We start from the raw sequence: 24,557 nt of genomic DNA, 5'->3' as shown, positions 1-24,557 counted from the left end.
AACATATTTACTGACAAGATAAATAGGATACGAAGGACATCTTTAAAATGGAAAGGTCTTAGAAAAGAATTATTCGAAAGCATCTTTTGGCCGCCGACCTTGACAAACGGGTGCAGGTGCGTCCCACTGGTAAAGCCCACTGGAATCAAGCCTGCAGGTGGCGTTGCTTAAGCCTACCAGGCGGTAACCATGGTTACAGTAGAACTGGAGTCTGCTACCTGGATGGAGTTTCGTTCGGTTGACCACGCCACCATTTAACGGAGGATCATTAATGCTGCAATAAGAAGCTTGAAACGGAGAAAGAGAAAGACAGATGGGAAAAATGATATAAATTCACAAGAAACTGAAGCGATTACCAGCCTGATGCTGAAAATAATTATCAAGAACGCCTGTTAATTTTAAGAGGGATTTTGAGAAAAAAAACAAAAAAAAAAACACGATAAATCATCTCTGCCTGTGCAAGCATTACAGTGACTTGAGTCAACTTACAAGAACTTAAAAACCTGTGACAGACCGTATAATAGAGCCATTATTTTTGAGTAATATAATAGGTTTGTTCTCAGAACAAAGAAAATGCAAAGTTGATTGAGTACAGAACGGTTGGATGAATTATGATAGCCCACTTTTGTCTCTTGTTTACCTAATGGGGTCAGCGTTTCTCTCAGATATATTTCCTGAAATGAGCTGCCCATTACAGCGAAATAACACCCCACCATTTCTACAAACTTGTCATCCCAACTGAGTGTCTAACATATGTCTAACCCTCTTTACCTGCTTTTTTCTTTTTAAACATTATTACACTACTATTGCACTATTTCATCCAGCTAATGGTATAGGGCTTAAAATATCAGACATCTTGGTTCTACCATCTATGTGTCTATTTGACACATATTACCTAAAAACGTTTGGTAGTCAGGTATATTTTCCCATGGAAAAAAGAAAATTGTTGACAGTACTTGTAAGAAGAATAATTAGTTTTATGGACTTCAGTACAATAAAAAAATAATAATTTTTGACAACAATATGAAAGGATTTAGTACTATGAAAAAATATTTTATCCTCTTGCAGATTTGTTTTTTCAGTTTGTTTTTGACACAATTTCCCACCAAACTAATTTTAATGTTACAGGAAATGAATGCAATATGTTTTCAAATAGGGCTTTTATTTAATAAAGTAAGAAGGTTCCCAAGTCTCCCTAATTCAATTAACTTTGATCACTCACTGTCTGTAGAATTCAGGAATTTATTTAAATAGAAACTGTCTAACCATATAAGGCAGGATAAATCACAAATGACAAAAAGAACACAAAAGACAACTTCAAGCCATTTTTCTCTTGTTCTCCAAATAATTTAAGTATTTATACACTGCCAGATTTATTCACAGGTTGCCCAAAAAGCTCTACGAATGAAATGGAGTCTGTAAAACAATAACAAGACAGAAACAAAAAACAAAAAAACAAAGCAAATAATAACTCTAATAAAGATCAATAAAACGTAAACACTGACGACTCCACTGCTGTGTTTCAGGAGGATCACTGGATGCAGACATGAACATTCAAGAACATTAACAATAACACCATTTAGCAGCAGAAGCCAAGTCAAAGCATGTAAATATGATGAAAATAAAGCGGCTAGTATTAAACGTCATTCTGATCAGTTCAACCTACCAAGCAGGAAGCCAAAAGTGATTAGCATGTATTTGCATTATATACTTTGATTTGTTTACCTCAGCACACCAGGGTATTAATAATGTATATGAAGTGGAATATCTCAACCATAAATCCCTGTTCTGTGTCGCTGTTATCAGCCCATTACAGCTCTGTGGGGAACAGAGCTCAAGACTGCTGACCAATTCCAACTATAGATTAAAAATCCATCAACTTTATTTCCTCCATTATTTTTAAGTTCTGTGTAACCGTAAATTACATTTTATAATTAAGACTATTGGCAACCTTAAAAAAAAAATGTGTACAAATTTAAGATGCCACTCACAATCTAACACGCATTAATAAATCAAAGCTATTAACTCCCTTTTCATATGTAAGCAGCCTAATGCATTCAAAAGAATGCTTTCTAAATGATCATTGCTCACTCTACCATTAACACATTATTCTCATGAGAAGAAAGGCATTAGGAGATCATTATTAATGCTAGTCTGAGAAATTAGCAATCTTTTGAACTATGTGGAGTGCATAAATGTTCCTAGATTCTGAGGAAGCAGAGATAGGGCAGAGCAGGTAGTTGTCAATCATCCAGATGGGATATGAACTATCACCTTGAAAACTGAGACTATTGTGACATATGGTAATGCAAAGTAACACTTCGTTTTAATCAAGTCATTAAATCAATCATCCACACCTCACAATGAATGAAACTAACAAGATAGTGGTTTTTTTTTCCTTTCTTTCTTTCTTTGAAAAAACCTGTACAAAAGCTCCAAATGCAGTACTGAACAAAGCGGGACAAAGAAACGTGAAATCTTTCACATCTGATTATCTGCTGATGTCTGAAAGAAAATATAAAGATGCTGGCTGTACCCGAATATCGTATCTTGAATCCCCTCTTGTTAGTCGCGTGGTCAGTGGACCATCGTAGATAGAGCTGGTTTGTTTTAGACGTGAAGTTCAGCTGAGATGAATGGTTACCGCTCAGAGCAACAAGCAAAGGGCTTTGTCCTGATGATCCTAGTAAGAAGCACACATATACAGGGCTTTAGAACAAAATTCCTTGTTATCTTGATGGATATCCACAATATAGAGAAATTGCAACTTTTTGTATTGTGTCTGCCACTGTGCAGCATTGCCATTGGGAGATTGTGTTTAGACTCAGTCTTTAAATGCTTTTGGCATTGATTTTTGACACCGTTTTAGAACTGTGGTCTTCCTGTAGTTTTAGCAATTGCAGCGGATGAGGTGAACATCCACTGTTGAGTCCGTGTTGGCCACACTTCCTAATACAAACATTAATGGTCACCTCGTTCAGCACCTCTTCGCAGTGGAGGATCGGTTGTTTACACCTCAGGTAAGCTTCAGTAAGCCTCATAGTCAAACTGGCACATCACTTGCAACTGGGTACAATTTAAAACTTCGCTACTCAACCAAGTAATAGCCGAGAGTCCAGACCTTCTGTATGAAGCGAAGTGTAGAACAGAGGGTCTGGTTTTCACCAGGCTAGTGTAACCGCAAATACAATCATTACGTTAAAAAAAAAAAAAAAAAGAGGCGGATACTGCACAGTAGCACAATTATACTACTGTGAAGTTCAATAGTGTCAATATAAGTAGTTGTAAGTATTTTGTTGTAAGTAAGGATGGTCTATGGGCACAGACTACAGTTATATATATTTCATGCTTATAATCTGACAATGTCTTTAACCTCGTGAAAAAGAAAATGGCAGAAAATTTCTGCTTTGTGCATGTGTAGATAGAGATGTATGCATGTGCAAACTCCAGGGTATGCGCATTTCATGCTTGTAAATCAAAATGTGCAATTGTGAACAAATTTTGCAGAATGTCTGAGAATTTTATCTTTGCCCATTCATAGATAAGAATCCTTGTGTTTGTAAAAAATACAGTGCATATTTCCAAAAAATAAATACACAAGTTACACATTTTTTGTCATGGTCTCTTTACAGATACAAGGCACAACACTTGCACAGCTCTGCGCTAAAGGTCGCAGACGTGCATGACGAAAGAACATTATGTGGGAATCAAGACATCAGACAGGCACTTAAAACTTTATGACGTCTAAACCGTTTAGAAAACCTGCAAATGGGTCTTCAGAATGGGTAATAACCCAATACATGTCGCCAATTTAGTCACAGGGTAGCTTAAGAACAGCAAAATCAGTGCTTGGAAGGAGGAATCTCTGTCCCGTACAAAATGTGACGGCTTGGCTGAAAAAAAGTCTGCTAGCATAGAAACCTGCAAACATGACTATTGTGAGAAGCTGGTGGAAGCCCAGCCAACACATTTGCTTCAGCTCATACAGTAAAAGGTAATGTTATCAGTTAAAAAAATATATAGATATGAAACTTTGCCATTGGGAAAACTTTTGTTACTAAACAATGTTATAAATCATTCAGACTGGCCCAAAATCAGAAAGTTTATGTGATTTAATATCAGACTGTTAGGAAAAGAGGTTTATGTCCATACAGTGTATGCATGTTTCAACTGTGCTGTATGGGAATATCACCAAGCTGCTAAGAACTGCTGCATATTCATGTATTAGGTGTCATGTTTAGCTTGTGTTTACTCATCAACATCTGAGGGCACTTTGTTTATTTTAGCAATAGCAGATCAATTAGAAAAGCTCATGTTAGATCAGAACACAATAAGAGGAAATGAAGAGCTGTGTATCTAATCATATGTCTTCATTCATGGATAAAAATGAATTAAAGCTTACTGCCAATGGGTATTTTTTATGTATATTAATGTTGCCATGTGCAACAAATAGTGATGAGACATTTGCTTACCATCAAAAATCTCCAGTTCATCAAATTGCTTCTCACTGTGGAACATCTCTACATAGATATTTATGGTGTAACCTGGGAAACAAGACAAATGTATTAGACTGCATGAAAAAGACGTGTATAGCAATTTAACATTGTTTGTGCACTGTTTATTCAAACAAAGCTAATTTACACGTTACACACTTTATATTCATCCCTTGACAAAAAAGAACATTTTTTACCAACAACAGACCCATGTAAGCCTTATCTGGGATTCGAGTCTATTTCTATGCTATTTTTACACAAACCACTAAGGACCTTATTCATATCTGTGCCTTGGCAGTGGAGCTGGGGTTTGTCAGGGATGCCCCTTGTGGTGTCTGAACGACGTGACAGTTAATCAATTATTGTACTTGAGCTGTAGAAAACATCCTCATTTTTCATGGGTGGGAATGAAACCAAAAATGTTATTGACTGTAGCACTTCTACAGTGCAGGACAAGAGTAATAACAGATGATACTGGCAATTTACTTTTAGCTGCTGTTCACCTACAAGCTAGCATTAGCCAGACAGGAAAAAAAAGGTAGAGATGTTACAGTAGCATAATCCCTTATTACACTAACTACGCAATCGTATTCAGAAAACAGAATGCCATCAAATCCGTTACCTGGAATCATACGAAGGAGCCAGGAGCAAGTCTGGCTGTTGGGATAGTTGCCAGGAAACCCAGGACTTAGTATGACTCCTGATGATGAAAACCTCTCCTCATTTGCTGGGCACTGAGCTGGAGAGATTAAAAATAAAACAAGTCAGGTAAGAAACCACTAAAGGAGGGGGTGGGGTTGTGAGCTGTGGAATGCCAAAAGAAAAGGCAGAAAAAGTGCAGAAAGGACACAATCAAACACACACAAAAATAACTATCATGCACTCACAAATACAAGATTGTTTTGTTTTTAAGTGGGTTCTGTTTGGCAGTATGGTACTCAAAGGTCATGGAGATTTGCTTTCAAAAGAGGAGAATTACAGCATTTGCTATAATGCTTCACTTGATATATATATATATATATATATATAGGTATATTTCATATAAAATGGACATGGAAATTGAAAAAATGAGAAAAAGAGAGAAAAAAACGCAGAGAGGTAAGGCAAAAAGTATAAAGGGAAAGGAGATAACAACAAAGGGATGGAAGGATAAAGAGATTACAAGAAAACACCCTGAGTCTACCTCTACACTTGCAGAAAGAGAGAAAAATAAAGAGAACCGAGAAGACAAACAACATACGTATGCATATACAAGATATACTTGAGCAGAGATAGTACATCTGTCAACACCTGAATCCAAACACCTAAAACATGTTTTAACTGGTTATGCTTATCTTTAAAATGTACTTTGTTAGGTTCAGAAAACAACTTCTCTAGGATTAAAATTTAGCCAATTACAGAAGTTTCATAATATATTTGAATTCTAGCAACAAAAAAAAAAACAACTTAAAAACCACTGACTATTTTTTGTCAATAGCCTTAAGCATTTACAAGATCAGCGAAAGGACATAAGAACAAACTTTACTCAAACTTTGCAACTTTATGTTTTAGAGGAGAACTTTGTTTTTGCTTCTCATGTCTTCTCATTAGAGAGTTGTTTTTATCCCCTTTGTTTTACAATAGAAAACTATTTTCTATTACTTTAACAGGGGGGTCTGTACCTTTTCAACATGCAGCTCAATGCTTATCTCAGTCACTTAGAAATCACAGTATTAATCTCAGCCCTCACTCCACTACGCTTCCCAGACTTGGTTGGATAACAAATTTATCTTCTAAAGCTTTGATATACGTTTAAAATCCAACATGCTACAACCTTTTTCACATTTAACTACTTAAGTTTTGAATTAACCTGTTCAGTGTTTCTTTATTAGGCATAAATAAATAAATAAATAAATAAATAAATAAATAAATAAATAAATAAATAAAAACTAGCACAAAGTAGCTAATATTTATCCCATAGGGATTTCAGATAGCCATTGCAATAATTAATTTTATAGGCACAAAAATAAGCACACATAGATGCTTCCACTATAAAATAATACAGATTTCAATCAAAATTTGATCTTAATATGTTACTTTATTAATAAAATTGCACTGAAACTCTTCCAGGAACCCTGATCTTTTTCTACCTGACAATTAAATCAAGTGTCAAATACACTTCATTTCCAACATATTAAAGCAGAGTTCTATATATATTGTGCTTTACCTTGACATTTTGGGGCTGGATCTTCAAAAAGCAAGTGGGAATTAAGCTTACACATAAGCTCTGCTCTTCCAATCAGTGTGTAGCCAGGTAAGCAGCGATACTTCACAATATCACCTAAAAAAATTGGAATAAAAGACTCTTTAGGTCACCAAAATACATTACATTATTTCAACAATAATTATGTATTGTATATTACCTTTGCATTTATTGCTGATTTTCAGATTTTTTTTATTAGTGAAACAGGAAACAATAGAAAGATATTTTAAATAAACCATTCAGAAAAGCAATAAATAAATAAATACCCGGAATAAAAACAGAAGAAGAATTTATTTATTCCATGCTCAAGCATGGAAGGATTTGAGACTATAATTTCTACACACAGATCTACATTTCCACATATACTAAGACAAAGTTTTAAAACGGCTTTTGTAGGTTCCTGGAAACATTTTTAGATTTTATTTTGCTCAATGACAAAAGTGACATTTTTGCATCTCTTCAAATTATGTTTAAAATTTAAAATTGATCAATTCTTCTTTCTTATTTTCCTTCTCATTGATGATGCCTTTTAACTTCAAGAGGTCAGCTCGACAGGTTTGAATTCTCAAAAGCCTTCCAGCATATTCAATTCTATATATATTTCAAACCTTTTTGACGAGACTCAGACCACAAGGCAGACAGACACAAAGCTTAAAACTTTATTTGAACTAAACAAACACTAACACTCAGTTTAGCCCTGAGCTTACTTAAAGATTTATACTTTTAGAACATCAAAGAAAAAAACCTTGTGCCTGCTTAGCGCTGTTTGACGTGCATAAACCATCATCTCATCTAAAGTTTTGCACAACTTCCCTGTTTCTAGGTCCAGAGCATGTCCCCAACATGGCAACTACTGACTTAATGCTTTCCTGTTCTGTTCCTCCTTCAGCCCAAAGTGGAGGTTTGAAAATAACTATTTGTGTAACTGTAGGCCCAAGACAAACTGGGAACATGCAATTCTCCATCATGTTAAAATGTGAGATCCTGGACACAAATGCAAACTGACTCTGATGCCTCAGGAGATACTGAAAGTGGAAGAAAGATGACATGTCAAGCTTTTCAACATATCCAACTTTAAAAATGTACTTTAGTATGAATGTTACTTTTACATTTTAGAATAAGATTGAAGAAAAAGCCAAAGTCTTGTTGGAGCCAAGTGACTCATTTCCATAGTATGGGAAAAATTTGTAGCACTAAAATAGAATGAATAATTTTCAGTCTGTTGAAAGAGCCTAAAGAAGAAGAAACAAGTACATTCTTCTATAAATCTTGTATAAATCGCTTTGAGAAATTCTATGGAGAAATTCCATAAAAACAGCTAACTGTTCAAACCTCATCCTATTACATCTACTATATTTAAAAACCTCACTTGTTTCTATTAGTTGTGGACATAGTTACCAAGAGCCATTCTGAAGTAGCCCTGTATGCAGCTGAAATTGAATTCCTACTTTGATTGAATATGATTTCATCCGGCAACACAGACAATATTGAATTTCTCTCTCTCCCCCTTTCTCGCTCACTTAAAATACATATAACTATATATTCTTTCTTATACTGTAAGTGAAAACCATCTTAGCACTACTGTATGAGAAGGTAGCACTTATAGTTTACCATGTCTCCGCTACCAGGGGTGCAGAACCAATATTTTATTAATCAAATAATCTACTGATTATTTTGACGATTAATCGAGTAATTGAATAAAAAACTGGACAAAATAAAATGGTAACAGCAGTATTAATAGTGGAGATCAATACAGGTTCTAATTTTCATATCTGTGCATCCTTAACAATTACTTTCCTGTATCTTAAAAAAAAAAATTCTGTAACAGCTCAGGTTTTACGTCAACCTGAACAAAAATTACACAAATCTGAAATTATACTCAATTTAATAATACAAATAATAAACCAGCAGGTTCACAAAGACACTTCTAAAAAAATGTTCATATTCCAGTTTTAGTTCATCTTCAGCCAATTTCTAGATCAACTCCACTCATACAAAATCTAGAATTTATTTAGATTTTGTAAAACTAAAGATGTTGCATTAAGCAAATCCCTGGTTCAGAGACTGTCTGAGCTTCTCAAAGCAATATTATGTCTTAAATTTATGTGATGTTCGTGTGAGAGTGAAATAAAACTGAAAAAACAGGGGAACTGCTGGGAAAAAAAACCCAAAAAAACTTTTCAGTCTTTTAGTTTTCGAAATGTGACCGTTGGGGTGTTGACCTGACCTCAGCCATCTCAACAGTCGATTGCTGGGCTGTTAAATGTCTTTTTTTAATGCTTAGAGCTTTAAGACTTAGCCTCCTGAAGTAAATGTCCAGCAGGTTGGGAGGTTGTGTCCAGGCGGCATGTTAGGCTAAACTCACCGTAGGGCGTCGGGTCATGGAAAGAGCAATTCAGACACAGAAAGCCAGTAGCTCAGCAGGCAGATTTGTCTTTTAATCAGAAGGTTGATAGAGTTCAACTTCCTAAGGTTATGTGCAAATGTTTCGTTAAGTTTAATAAATCCAAAACTGTTCACAATGGGCCTTTCACTTTGCCTTAAATCAAAGTAATTGATTACTGTTCAACATTTTAAACCCATGTTGGGTTCTCACAACGAAATAAAAACATTTCATTGGTCACTGGGAATGTAAATACATTTTATGTAGGCCAGGAGAACAGCAGAGAATTAAACAGAGCTGACAAATGCTAATTGGCAAATGATGTTATTATTATCTAAACAATATTTTGAGCTGTATTTGTTAAAAATGAGGGAGTTACTAGTTCATGTTAGTACTGTAATTAACTCTCAACATGAATAAATTCAGCTTGGTTCAAAGTGAACTGGCAGATCACTGATAGGAATCTTGTTCTTTAGCAGAAAAAAAAAACAGTATTAATGCTTTTCAGCTTCTTAGCATGAATTAAATATATTTTCATCAGCTGAGCGAGCATTCACGCTTGTACCAGCAAGGCTTAGATGCAGCTTACAAAATGCTGTGTGGTCCTTTCAAACAGATTCTTACTCCAATGCAGTTTAACCACCTTCATGTTTATTGAGGAGCTAATTTAGCAAAACTTGACTTGTGGATTACACCAAATTGTATCTTCAGACTATTTGGTGCAACACTTGGTCTCCTTCGTGGTGATGATTCTGATCAAAGCTCTCTAAATAATTAGGTAAGAAAAATAGTGGTCTGGTGTGTATTACAAAATAACTGCATTTCCTCCTCTGAGGGTAAAAATAAAGAAAAATCTAAGACGACGGTGAGTTTCATTCTTCTAAATATGCCAGTCTAAATGAGGAATGCCTCTGCATCTTCTCAAACTGAGAAGCCACAGAGCCAGATGGACACTTTGGATTAAATGTGGAATAGTTAAAAAATAAAAAATAAAAGTAAGAAAACAATTGTCAAGTACCATGATTATTTTTTATAACAAGTCTGCAGAAAATGAGTCACAACAAGCCCGATTGTGTACAATATTTGGTCGTTATCTCGTTGTGCACCAGACCAAATAAAGCTGATAAAAGTGATTTAATCTGAAAAGTGACCAGCACAATTTAATTTACAATTCTTAAGAATTCTAATCTAATCTTTTACATTATCAGGTCAAATAAGAGCAAAACAAGTTTTTCTTGTAAATCCTGAATACAAAAGAAACACCTTTAAGGACTACTACCTATGTGAAAGTCCTCGTCTTCGTAGATCATCTCTGCATTGTCCACAATAGGAGGAGGTGGGCATTTCTTCAGACGATAAGCTGGGGGGGGAAATAGGTAGAAAAAAACCTTATGCCCAGATTACAGAGCAACAAAATGTGCAACATTATTGTGCATATGTTTCTTTGATAAAGTGTGGGAAATTTTGTGTATTCCCTGCAAAAGATTATTATTTTTATTCATGTGTTTTTATTTTCCTAATGCTGTCGTCATAGACACCACAAAGATCCCAAAGCAGCACTGTTCTTATAGACAGTTGATCTCGTTCAATATTTAGTTTAAGGTTAGGTTTATCACAGCATACAGTCACAAAATTATTATTTAGGGGATATATGTAAAACAATTTATCAACATATTAACAATAACATAACTTATCTTACTGCTCACGTAGTCAGAATAAAGTGTTTAAATAAATATTTAAAATAATCTGCCCAACATAACAACAGATGGTGTTGAAGCAGAACATAATCTCAATTGAAAACCGATCAAGAGAGTTTACAGCCTTCCTCAAAGCTTGGAGCAGAACATTTGACTGAATCTGTGCCTCTAAAATAACATGATTTAAAATGGTGATTTTTAAACAGCAACAACAGATAAATTCTACAGGGACTATAACGAAAACCAATAAATCTGGCTTTATCAAGTTCAATGCTTTGACAGTTGAGTAGACAGCTTTGGCAGACAGGCAGGCAGATAGACAGAAACATGAAAATAAAACTTAATACGTATAAAAAAATGTAGGAGAATTGAGTTACCATGGAAGTTAAGGATAAAGAATCCTCCAGTAGAGAAGTCAGAATGAAAGCGAACCAGGACCTTCGAGCTGGAACTGTAGGCCGACTCTAATGCTGTGTTACCACTGAAGACTCCCAGCTGGGGACTAGATGTATCAGGCCCATCCCTTAAAAACGAGACGGATGAAAAACTTATTACACTCAAACTGGGAGAGAACAAATCTGAAACGTTAAAATGAATTAAATGAATTGTAAATGTCGATAGGTAATCAGGACTTGAAATTGAAGGCAATGAAGAAATGACAAGAGGAAAAGAAAATGAGGAGGACCCAATGGTTGAAGGGGAGAGAGTCGGCCAGAAAGACTGGTGCTTCTGCAGCTGCTGCTTGGAAACGCCAACCCAGAAGATGAGGATGTGCTGCAAAGAGCTCTTGTTTCAAACTCAAGCTGTTTATGGTAAGCATCGGGATCAAAATATTTTCTCAAATATATTAGAAGGGTGTGTTACAAAGACTTAAGGATGCTTCATTGTCACTTTAAGCATCCATTAATTATCTTCCAAATTGTTTTGATTCTGCATTAGCTCCTGCTAATGGTTTTAGCTCCTGCTAATAGCAAACTGTTTAGTTGTTTCAGTGTACCTGAAAACGTCGAGGAAGTGTAGCATCTGAAAACAAGTTACATTTAAAGTCTCGCTCTAACCTGGTTTCATCTAATTATCTTTTCAAAATTTAAAGATATTGAGTTTTCTCAGTATTGTTATTAAATCCCTATGTTTCTTAAGTTATCTCAGTGTTATTCTATATACCCAACCTTATCTGTAGCGTATTTAAAAACTTTGCTTCTGACATGAATTGCTCCTGACAAGTATAGAATTCAAAGGACAAAACAAAATACAAGTTATGTTAATGTTTGCCTGGAGATTAAGGGCAGAGAAGAGGGATCAGTGTGAACTTCTTGTTATATGCTTCATTGTTTGACGGATTTAATTAGAGCATTAGAGATAAACAAAACAGTCAGCGTTAGTAAAACAAAACTTTGAAAAATCCGCACGCTTGTTAACAAAGAAGAAAGGAAGAATCTTTCAGCGCTTCCTGTATTTTTTCATCAATCCTTTAAACCAATTTCAAACAAATTTATTGAACAAAGCGCACAGATTAAAGGCTTTACTTCACTCATTAAATATTGAATGTTGCTGAAAGGTTACATTTCCTATGGTTTCTAAATGACCAGTTTTAGCCTTTAATGAACATGCCATTGGATTAAACAAGGGTTTTAAAATTTTAATTCAAGAGGAGGGCCTGGGATCTCTTGCCTCCTCAATAATTCAAACTTCTGAAGGTGTTGGAGCTCATTTAACATTATAAAATTCTGCTACTTAGTTGCTTTAAAGGAAAGTAAAGTCAACATTCTGTGGTTTTATTTTGCACCTACATAACTAAACAAACTGAATTTATTCTTATAAATCAAAGAAAAAATATATAAACACATACACACACACACACACACACACACACACACACACACATATATATATAAGGGTTATCAAGATGCAGCATAAAACAAAGATTTAATCTTTGTTTTGCAGAGAATATAGTGGAATCTTAAAGCATCCATCATGAAGATTTATATAATTTTGCAAATCCAAATCTGAACTACAATGATAACAGGAAAATGTCACATTATAATTTTATAGAGATTTTGAGAATGTCATTGTTTTATCTGCCTGTTTTTTCTTTCTTTTTTATGCTACAGAGGGCTTTATTATAATATAATTATGTAATCATTGTATGCCTGAAGAATGCTTTGACTAATACACCATGGATAAAAAAAAAAAACAAAAAAAAACAAAAAACATATGTATATTATCCATATACTTATGGACAATCCTTGACCTTTGACTGTTGTTTTTTTTTCTTTATACTGTGATCCTGCTGCCTACTGTGCTGTTTCACTGATATTAGGCAAAAGTCCAAATGCAACTGGTTAAAGACCACAGGGACAGTTAGCAGCTCCTCACATCCGGATGCATACGCTGTCACATAACACCCCAGAGAAAACAAGGCAGACACACATCTGTGTTGTGTTAACATGATGTAATAAAGCACAGCCAAATTAAATCCACTATGGAGAAAGAATAATGAAAGTTTAAGCTTGGCAGTTTCACTAAATTTGTTGAAAGAATGTGTTTAGTTAAAATCATAAGGAAAATCTTTGAATGCATAAGCAGATTTCATTTTATGTAACCCACTGAGCCGGTTTATTTCAGAAAATAATCATTTAAACTTATGTTTTTAAAATTCTAACACACCGTTTTTGGACCATCCCTAATATATTTTGATATAAAATAATTAAAAGATTTAAAATGAAAATGCTCATATATTCCATACTTTCCTGCCAAACTTTCAGTGTCTGTATCTTTAAGTACCCGTAATCAGAAAGCTTTCCAAAAACTATCAAATCATGACACAGCACCATTCCAAATCTCAATATCCGAGTTAGATGTGTTTTACTTCTCTGCTTTTATGATGCATTTAATGAAACCAATCCCCATAACAGAAGCTATGTTTATTAGAAAATATTCTGGCTGTGCATATCATCTAAATCGAAATTGGATACAAGTCTTCTGCGTGCCAACCTTCCACATGAAAAGCACATTTATGTTTGTCAAGATCAATTACTCAAATTGAAAATAAAAGCAGTAGGTAACTGATTGTAATATTAGGTATCTTTGCCAGCTGATTCTGTTTACATAAAAATAATTGCAAATGCAGGGAGCCTTTGCGCCAGGACCTCTAAATCTGTCTAAAACCTTGGAAGGTAGATGGTGATGGTATTCCACTGGGTCTGCGAAAAGCTCTCCTCTCTCAAGTGTCAGCCCCCAGTAGCTTCCAAATATATTCATGAAATACAGCAGGACTGAGCCATCATGTGTGTACTCATCCCACATTACCGAGCTCTTTTGGTGGCGTCCACATATGGATGCAATTTCGTAATTTAGTTCCAAATGAAATGTACCAAAAAACACATCAATCATAAAAATCAATTTGCAGCAGCAAAATAACTCAGTGCAGAGCCTCTCCATGGCTAAATGCAAGGCTCTATGAGCTGGACAGATTGAAAAACCAGAAGCCACAAAGTGTGAATTCATTGCTTCCCCCTTCGCCTGCAGCTACTTACTCCCCAGAGCGCATTGCTTGAACCTGAAAATAAAAAGCCAAGTACCAAGTCACCCATCTAAAAGCAAACTTGCAACACCTGCTCAATCCTAATTTCCTTTCTGATAAATCTGTTGCTCATCTTGATTTTTGATAGGATGCATGATGCACAGCCTAGCCGCTCTGCAATCTTGTCAGATCCAGTTGAGTCCTGTTCGATTTGTGAATCCAGATCTGCCACTCCATTCATTACATTTCCCAAACCCCACTGACTCTCATCATTACTTCCAGAGTTCCCAAATCCTCTGTGGGCCTACATCTGGGCATAGTGCTGACTTAGATTGAATTGGTCAGTGTTCCCATTGTAAATGCATTACTCTCACAGTCCTTGTATTGCACTCTTACCTCCACACTGAATCCCATCTTTATAGCAGTAGAGGTTATATACTGATTGCAGGGTGTACATGTGTCTATGTATTAGGTTTAAGGACATATAACCTCTGCTACAAACATGCATTATATCAATTTAAACAGCATATCATTTTACAATTGTTTGAGACTTAAAAGCAATTCTGGTGCATAGCTTTGTAAAACCAAGACAGCCTCTCCAATAACGTATGATGAAAGATATTAAAGAAAACCAGAATTAGACATCCTGTGGGGTTAGAAAACACCAAGCCCATCCCACGAATTTAAAAAAATTTAGATTCTATCGGGCGGCATGTCCATTACAGCTGAACAGGGAATGGGTGAATACATCCTAAACAGAACTGTCAGTGATGCAAAAACTGTACGATGAATCCAATATATCCACCCTTTTCTGTAGTGAATACTATGAATGAGTGTGAATTTCCCCAAGACTTACCAGACAGCAATATAATCTGTGACTGGCTCTGTCTGCAGCAAAGTAAAGTTGATGTAAACCCCGTGGCCATGGGGAACGCTGATGAGCCAGCTGCAGTCTTGGGAGTTGGGGTATTCGTTGGGGTACTGAGGTGAATAGATGGTCCCATTCTCAGCTGTCACATTATATCCGCAAGGAGCTGTAAGAAGCAGAATTATGAGACTGTCAGTTTGAAAAGTTGGAAAAAGAACAAAAAGACAGGAGTTACTGTTAAACTGCAGACGGTGAGGCATATGATTAATCTTGAAATCGTTCTTTGTGATTGGGGCATAAGCAACCATTTTCTGTAGTGACTCCAGAACAAAACAGGGAAAATTCAAAGGTTAATTTATGAAATTAAACCATCAAAGTTAAACTCTATTTAGCTCCATACAAATTAGAAATAAAAAAATATATATAATTACACCCTTCTTAATCAATGAAATAATGTTAATTGTAATGTTTCCACTAGTACTTTGATGACTTATCTTTAGCAATTAGGTCAAAATAATTCGGGTTGCAAGGCCTTCTGCACCTCAGCATCATCTTCTGCTCCCTACAGCAGATTTTAGACAGGGCTGTAACTGAGCCACTCCAAAACGTTATTATTATTTCCAGTCTGAAGAAACTTATTGGTAAAATAAAAAATAGTTTAAACCTAAATCTGCCAGAGGTATAAATAGGTTTGGGCTTAGTTGTACCATTATCCTCCACTTTGCTTAAGTCGGATTCAATGAGACCTTCACAAGTAAGACATTCAAAGCCTGACAGCCATCAGGATTTCACAACAGGATAGTTCATTGACTGAGCAATGAATGCAGAGAAAATTCCCATATCTGTTTGGTTTGGTTCAGTTAAAATACTCATGGGCTATTTCCAAGACACTGCCCAGGAAGTATGGCAAACCATTTTAACATATTATCATAAATGCCTTTAGGGCTTAATTGGGATGAACTGGCATTCCTGAAGCAACAGAAAGGTACAATGTGGCCAGACACTCAGTAGCTTCAGTGGCTGAAGAAGCCAGAGCTTAGACATGGAAGAAAGGAATGTTCTGGAAAACCTTTTAGCAATTTACAAACAGAAAGCAGCCTAAAATTTGCGAATGCTTTAATATGGGAACTGCTGACTCAGACTGAGAACACTGTCAAATAGTGCAGGAAAACTTTGAGGATCCCTTCAATTTGTTCCACATGCCCTCCTTGGAAGCGGCTGTGCATGAAAGCGCAGGAGACAGTTATTTCATCAGAACAGCCTAAGTCACTGAGGAAGAAACATGTAATGAAATTTGTCTGAGTAAAAGTATTTGAGATGGTTGTAATGTTCAGTTTGGATAGGAAGAATCTCATTCTATCTGAAATGTGAATTTCTACCATAAGGAAATATTTTTTCAGTATTTGGTTTGAAAATACTCCGTCTTTATTAAATGTTAAAACATCTTGCCACAAGCGAGATGTTGAGCTATTTTAAGACTCCACGTTTCAGGTAAACCAGGGGTTTCTTGTTTGGTCTGGACCAGAGTCTGGATGAGATTCCAGACATGTGAACAAAGACGACTACCCAAAAAATAAACCAAGCCCCTACAAAACGGACCACACAGTGGTCTAAAGTGAAAGGAACCTCTGAAATTACATTGTTGTAGCAACTTTGGCAATAAAGACATGTTCACGTTGAAATGTTGCAAAGAACATATTGAATGAGTTATAGTTTCCTCAAAGATGAATGTGGTGGACACCTGAAGTTTAATTCTCACTTAGAGTTTGATTTAATCCAGTTTTTCTTACCCTCACAACGGGGGAAGGGGTGATTCCATTTCCGATTTGTCCCATGGAGGCACGTTAGCACCTTGTGTCCAATCAGAACATAACCAGAGTAGCACTGAAAGGTTATGGATTGTCCAGCACTGTAGTCACTTTTGATAATGTCACCATTTGGGAAAGGAGAAGGATCCTGGCAGTTCTGAAGCTGATAAGCTAAAGATAAAAAAAAGAACATAGAAATAAAAGTTACCACAGAAATAGTAGCAATTGACTTCACATTATTCTTGGCTTTGGTCATCAGAACAGAAATATATGCTACTGTTTAATAAACATATAGTTGAGGTAAACATACACATAGTAGACAATAAGTGCGAAGGGAAACGTTTCTCTCTTATGTGCACATATCTGCATAACATGTCAGCACTTGAAAAGCACACAGAGGAAATGCCAGCAGATGCTAGTCTATTAAAGGCATATTTTTCTCTGCATTGGGTGTCATGGCAAGTGAAGCCTTTCCATTAAATGTGCCTTTCACAGTAAAAGGAGGTGACTGACATTTAAGTCCTTGCTACCACAAAGGGTGACGGAACAAGTGGCACCTAAAAAGCACTTGAAAGAACTCGCACAACTCACACAAGGTCATCTTAAACACAGTCTGTAGTGCTGTGCAGTCGTCTGAATCACAGAAAGCATGTTTGGTAAAAGTAGGATCTAAAACTTGGGAAGGATCTGATGACATATTAGAGGATGAAAACATTTTCAGAACAATGTGACATTAAAACAATATCCACAAAGCAGATATCCGAACTATTACGGCTAGGACTTGGAAACTCAAAAGTACAAAATTAATTTTAGAAAAGCAGGAGGCAGAAGTTTGGATGTACTGTATGTAGGCCAGACGAAATGCTTGTGGAAGCAATAGAACTTACAGTTTGGATATTACAACCAACATTTTGGCTTCAACTAACTCCAGGAACAACTTTCATCATTTTTGTGTTGAAAAGTGCACTTATCAGCAGTGCGATGTCAGAGTGCCAACGCCTATAACTAGAATTAGAGCTCCCTTAAGCTTTTATGTGCCACACTTGGGTTCAAATGGTAGCGTATGGGTACATTTTCCCAGTATGTTTACAGTCACATTTTTGGCTTGAGCACTTATCCAGCTCCGGTTGCACAGGTGTGCACACAGATATGCAGTTTCACGACCTCTTAAGCTTTAAACACCTGAGATTGCATGTGATGCAGAATGGCACTGGAATGAAGGTACACTCTGCTTGGGTTGTAATCACGAGGTTCTGTGTGTGCTGTAGCCTCCTGCCAAAGAATATTGCTGTCAGGTGTCATTGGGTGTTACTCATTGTGCGGAAGGATTTTGGCATCCCTCAAACATAAAAGTAGGAGGAGGGTGACAGGTGTTACAGTATTAGGGGACTTTCTGTTGCAGAGAAGAAGAAAGAAATTAAGATGTGTACATAAATGTGCATTAGCTTATGTGTAAGTAAGCCTTGTTCTACTTATCCTGGCATACAGGCCCATAATGCATCTCTCGTGTCTTTGAAGTGAAACACTCAGGGCTACAAGTAAAGCCTGCTGGACATGATGCCAGTCTCTCACAGGGGTTTACTGGCAATCCATCTTTTTTAATGATGAACGAAAAGCCACAAGGTTTTTAAAGTCTTTAGCATGACTCATCCAGGGATCAAAGCTCGAAACCTCGTAGCAATATGTTTTTTCATCCCATAAATCATTTCTTTGAGTTGCCAGGCTTTGTAATTTGGCCGCCAGGTTAGGGGTTCTTAATTTATTCTAAGCCTTTAAGAAGACCATTTTTTCCCCCCTTAATAATTTAGGCAACTACTGTCACCCACTACCTCCCACCAAATGAGAACAACAATAACAGCAGACATGTTTTGCATTCAGTCTTGTACTATCGTCGATGAAGCCTTCGGTCAATTTCTGAGGTCGTTTCTCAAAGCATACCTTAAAAATGACTGCAACTTACCCTGGTAGATCAGTCTGAACCCTGGCCTGTTCTCTGAGTGGTCACTGTAGAAGTGGATGATTGTCAGGTGAGTAGTGCTCATCAATGGTGGTGGAATCTGTGAGCCTGTGAATTGACCAATGAGAGCAGAGCTGTGTTGTGGTCCGGCACGGACTTCAAGGAAGTCGTGGTTGTCCTCCGAGGAGAAGTTTTGGAACTGAACATGGGCTCCTAGTAAACAAGCATAAAAGGTTCAAAACCAGCAAAAGAGAAAAAAAACAAAGAAAAAAAAAAAAATATATATATATATATAAACACTAACAAACAACACAGTACGTGATAACATCAAACAGATTAATACTAATATTTATGCATGAAGTCACAGCCAGGTGACTTATGCTGAAAAGATCTAAAGAAAACACAGTTGTCTCCGATATCTTAAAGATCAATACATATGTTGTATTAAGCCCCTTAACTGTCACCCTCAAAACACTTACATATTGTCAATGGGTCCATCAGGACACCAGTTTCATGATGACACTGGTGCATTTGAAATGACAAATGTTCTCATTTGCAATTTTAATATTTATATATGTGGATAAAGCCTTTATAATCATTTGGGTAAACATGTACCAAGGTGTCTGTAGTAGCCTGTATGCATGTTTACAATGCATACAGGCATTGTAAACATATGACACTCGCATATGAAAAATCGGTGGCAGAATTTGCACTAAAAAAAGCAAGTCTACGTGTCCCATACAAGCCAACAAATATACTTAAAATGACATGTTCTTTCGAGAAATGCTCCTTCATCCTTCAATAAAGCCTAACTCACCATATCCAGCTGGCAGGGTGATTTGCCAGGTGCAGTCCAGGTTGCCAGGGTAGTTGCCAGGAAAACCTGGACTGAGGATGACACCACTCATCTCAGATAGGACCCCACCGCAGCGTGCTGGCAATGAGCGAACATAAAACATTGTTTGTAAATGTGAAATATACTCTGGGGATTGTTGCTTTTATCCTTAACAAATGTGAACATGAATGAGCTGAAAAAGGTTTCCAAAGAACTAAAATGTGTGCTGTAAAACTAGAATTAACAAAAAAGTAGGGGCTGTTGAAGCACATTGTTAAATGGATCCTGATATGTGAACAAGTTCAGCGGGAATTGTCTAAAAAGAGCTCCTGAAGCTGTTGAATAATTCAATCCTAAACACAAACATGACCTTAACAAAGGTCAGAAACACTAACTTTCCAAAGTGCAAATTCTGTTGGTGTTTGCACCATCTTACACCATTATTTGACTGATGGCTGAACTCACATCAGTGGAGAAACTTCTAGGTTTCAAAAACTTTATTGTAAACTTTTAAAAATATACTAATGGAATATGAAAAAATATTTCATCCATACACCTCAGAAAGATGAGTAATACAATTTTTTTTAAGCAGATCCACAGGGGGTATTCATTCATCATGCAGTTGTTTTTTTTCTTTCTATTGTGTGGATGTACAAAAGTTTTAGATTTACCTCTCAGTTCTAGCACATTGCCATGTAATATTCTGTAACGTTTGTGCCTGCAGGACATCATTTCCTTCCCAGTACAGAAATAATTAATAAAACAATGAAGCCCACAATAAAATGTGTTTGTTTTTGTCTGGGCAATACCTATGCAAAGAGGTGGTGGGTAGTTCCACCGACGCACAGTCCCAGGCATGCAAGAGATGTGTGAATGACCCTGAAAAAGATAATCCAGTGTCTTAGATTCATTACATGAAAATACTGTGAAAGATGTATTTTTAACATTAATACATTCATTTTGTACTCTAGGAAAACATAAATAGAGTTGAAAGATGATATTTAGATACAATGTTTTTTGTTGTTGTTGTTTTTTTTTTCAATGCTAGAATAATGACAGAATTATTCCCCAGGGTTCTCAGTATAGTTTGCTGAAATTTGGGCCAATTTCTTCTGACAGAGCTGGTGTAGCCGAGTCAGGTTTGTACCTTTTTAGCTCTGTCAAAATTTGTTCTAAGTGACTGAGATCATGGCTTTTATGATGGTCACCCTGAAACAGCCCTTAACGTTATAAAGCTATTTTATAACTCATTTTATGGTATTCCTAGAATGACTATCCAGACAAAAGACTCATACTACATGTGCCCAAGCATTATTTATCCTGGCTGATGTTCTGAGATGATCCTTTAAAATGTGAGTGTATTGTTCTTTCCTGCCACACACTTACCTCAGTTTTTGGACTATTGGCTTCTTCTTTGCTGAATTATATTTAATTTAAAGTCGGTAGAGTGCTTGTTTAACTGTGGTCAGCTTCAGTTAGAGTTTTCACACTGTCTTTTTTACTGCTGTTCTGGGTTTCTGCATAAACAGCATAGGAAAAGACATCCGTCTCTATAAGCACCGTCTGTCTTTCGCACTTCCTGAATAGCATCGTGGCTGGACATTATGTAAGGCAGGTGTTTCAGGTGTTGCCTTAAGTACATTAACATATGGATCTCCCCCAGTCAAGTCAGATGTTGCAAATTAACGTCTTTAAAAGAAATTTCTCTCTCATCATAATTTTAAATGCATCTTTTTAAACTGCGTTTAAAATTTTTAGACATGAAATTGTATTTAAAGAAAAAAAAATATTTATACAGGTTTTTTAGCATGTATATGTATTTGTTTCAAAGAAGGGCATTTTACATTGAACCAGCGTTGTTTTAATGCAGTTGTTCATTGTTGCTGACCACTTTTCACACATGACTCATGATTACAGTGTGGAGAACAATGTGCTTTTAACAAAGCTGTGTAGTTTAAAGAACACAATAACTGATGCATATCATAAACATCACAGGGTTGCTGTGTATGTTGCGTGATTATTACCTGTAGTGTGTAACCAGGTTCACAAATGAAGGCCACCACCTCATTCACCATGTATCTGTCTCCTGTTTTTATGCCGTTTGCTGGGATCACTGGTTCAGGACAAGTGGTCAGCCCAACCGCTGCAACAAAGAAGAAAAACAAACAAAAAACAAAACAGTTTTTTTTTATTCCCCCAAAAACATATTTTAATGCAAGTTGTTTTTTTTTCCTGAACATTGCTAAGCGCCTGGGTTAGAAACCACTAACCTAAAAAGGTAAATGTGATATGATCGTTAATTCTTAAAATTTTATGCAGAAAAATCTCACTTCCACAAAAATTTTAAAACTTCCCATCCAAAATGTTTTTAAACCTACATTTTAAAATCAAATAAACAATTTATTATGTGTAAAAACAGCAGGAAATCTCTTCAATTTCGCTTTTCTCCATTCATATGAATTTGACCTTTTCTCAAGACTTTAATTATTTGTAGCACACTTCTTACTAGCTTACATATGTATACAACATTTATTTATTATACCACACAAGTTTATTCCATGAGAAAGTTGTATTTATTATTTTTGAACAAATTCACCAGCATAAATTGACAACAACATTTTAGATTTGATAAGTACTTGAACAAAGAAAAGTTTTAGAAGATAATAACCTGGCAGTGGATTTGTATTCCCAGCACAAAATAGGTTAAACACATCTCTAATAAGTTTGACTGCTGCAGACCCTGAGACCAGTAGAAGTGCATCTGCACATTTGTGTGCGGGTGCGTTTGTTTGTGCATGGGGGAAACATCCGCAGGAGACTGCCTTAGAGCTGTTACCATGGTAGCACATGGGTGGAAGATAGGGAGGAAGGAGGAAAGGAAAGAAGGAAGGAATCAAGAGAGGTAAGGAGAGAAAGACGAGGGACTGCTTGTGCGTGAAATGCTTGTGTCACTGGTCATGTTGGTTCATTATCTACATTCCTACCATCAAAAGGAAGTGATCCAACTGTGCCCATACACACAAAGATTCAGGCGTGCACATCCAGGTGGCCCGTAGCACCTCTGAATGACATTTGTGAGTCTGCGTGGATGAGTGAGTTTTACATGAGTCTGCTTGCTAAGGGGGAATGAGGGAGACTTGAATTTTTAAAAGGGACTATAAGTGGGAAAGCTGTGTGAGGCTTAACATGCATACACACACGCAAACAAACACAGTCGTGTATTATTAGGCAGAGCATCAGTGGGCTGTCATGACAACTGATCAATGAAACTATTCCATTTGGCTGACCATCTTTCTCTCTCTTCTGCCAACACACAGTAAGTCCTGACTATGTGAGGCTGGTCATGCCCAGTAAACTACTGACAGCACCACAAAACATCCCACCAGGGCTGCTCGACTCCTGCTGGACATCGTCAGCAGTTAAGGCTAACTGACTGGATTTACCACACTTCCATTTTAGCTTACGAGAGGACAGACAAGCTAGAGAGACATTTCCCCTCATCCTTAGATGATCAGCGTAAAATGTGATGAAGAATCACTGCCAGAATCATTCACACGTCTCATGGTAGAACATCTAAAACGATCTGCGCCGCAGAAAGAACACAATGTAGCACGCTAGCTGTGAACTATCATCTCAAAACAGCTAAAAGTTGACTAATCTCTGAAAATGAGTTTTATGAGAAAAACAAGTTCAATTTGCTGATGAAGAGCTCTGTATAGAATCTCTTCAACATGTCAGAACTTGCATTTTGCGGTTGTTGAAGTCATCATTTTCAGAAAAAGTAACACCTGCTATCCTTCAAGAAACAACTGATGACTGTATTGTAGTTATATTGTATGTAGCTGCTGCAATGTAACAGTTGTAGCTACTTCTACCTTTCGCTTGCCTTAGTTTAGTTTTCAACTATACACAACCATAGTCGGAAATTATATGTATAAGATATGGGTGTGGATATGTTAGCCCAAGATTACTGATAGCCATGGCAAATTTAGATTTAAAGTTAAATTTCCCCAACAGCTGCACATGCCTCATTTAAATACAGATGGGAACACAAAGTGATTCCTTCTCAAACATGAGCAACATATTTTTTACATTTCTAAAACAAACTGTACTGAAGTGTTTATATTGTTTCATAATCTGTCTTTCTAGGTATTGGCCATCACAAACTAATAATCGTGTTGCTGTAGCTGAAGCTCCAGAGTAAAGATTCAATTGGCTCTTTGAACAACAAGCTATGTAGTCACAAGAGGGTGGCACTGTGGTTTAAAGTAGTTTACTGTGAGACATTTTGAAAGAAATGTGTGCAGCAATTATTTCACTCACCCTGGAAAGTTTACATTTGAAAGCAAGAGCTACCTTTTATTTGTTAAGAGATAACAAGAAGAATACCTTTGTTTTGAATACTTTCATCAGGCAGACAAACTCTTCTGAGTCATTAACAGTGAGGAGGTTATTCGCTTTCTAGCATTTTTATTTAGAGAAGAAAAACTCACTCAGATTCTTCCCACTTCTGTTGGTAACATAACAACTTTAAAAATGACTATATAAAGTTAGCAGACCTTCTTGACTGTTCAAAAATAAAACTTTTTACCATCCATTTCGGATCCAAATTAATCTACATTTAAATAGAGCATGCAACTCTCCTTTAGAACCTAAAGAGTTTGCAAAGAATCAAAGACCCAGGAATCTTAACTAGTAAAGGCCTACATTTATTTACTTTGACTTTCTCCTATTAACACCCAATATTTACA

The 24,557-nt window shown here is 36.4% G+C and overlaps 1 protein-coding gene across 1 annotated transcript in view; it reads right to left on the bottom strand.

The window, feature by feature from the left end:
* LOC103136602 (CUB and sushi domain-containing protein 1) overlaps positions 1 to 24,557 on the bottom strand; it is a 444,439-nt gene that overhangs the window by 68,630 nt on the left and 351,252 nt on the right. The window contains exons 40-52 of the mRNA XM_007549920.2: positions 21,831 to 21,949; positions 20,616 to 20,685; positions 19,789 to 19,905; positions 18,975 to 19,184; positions 16,997 to 17,185; positions 15,195 to 15,372; positions 11,193 to 11,338; positions 10,398 to 10,478; positions 6,700 to 6,813; positions 5,116 to 5,232; positions 4,473 to 4,544; positions 2,537 to 2,683; positions 99 to 287 (exon numbers count right to left, since the gene is read on the bottom strand). Of these exons, the coding sequence (XP_007549982.2) occupies positions 99 to 287; positions 2,537 to 2,683; positions 4,473 to 4,544; positions 5,116 to 5,232; positions 6,700 to 6,813; positions 10,398 to 10,478; positions 11,193 to 11,338; positions 15,195 to 15,372; positions 16,997 to 17,185; positions 18,975 to 19,184; positions 19,789 to 19,905; positions 20,616 to 20,685; positions 21,831 to 21,949 (1,749 nt within the window). The remainder of the gene's footprint in view (positions 1 to 98; positions 288 to 2,536; positions 2,684 to 4,472; positions 4,545 to 5,115; positions 5,233 to 6,699; positions 6,814 to 10,397; positions 10,479 to 11,192; positions 11,339 to 15,194; positions 15,373 to 16,996; positions 17,186 to 18,974; positions 19,185 to 19,788; positions 19,906 to 20,615; positions 20,686 to 21,830; positions 21,950 to 24,557) is intronic.

This window comes from Poecilia formosa, unplaced genomic scaffold (genome assembly GCF_000485575.1).
Source record: "Poecilia formosa unplaced genomic scaffold, Poecilia_formosa-5.1.2 Scaffold33, whole genome shotgun sequence".
Taxonomy (NCBI): domain Eukaryota; kingdom Metazoa; phylum Chordata; class Actinopteri; order Cyprinodontiformes; family Poeciliidae; genus Poecilia; species Poecilia formosa.
The sequence above is the reverse complement of the archived record's forward strand: the minus strand, read 5'-3'. Positions and strand labels throughout refer to the sequence as shown.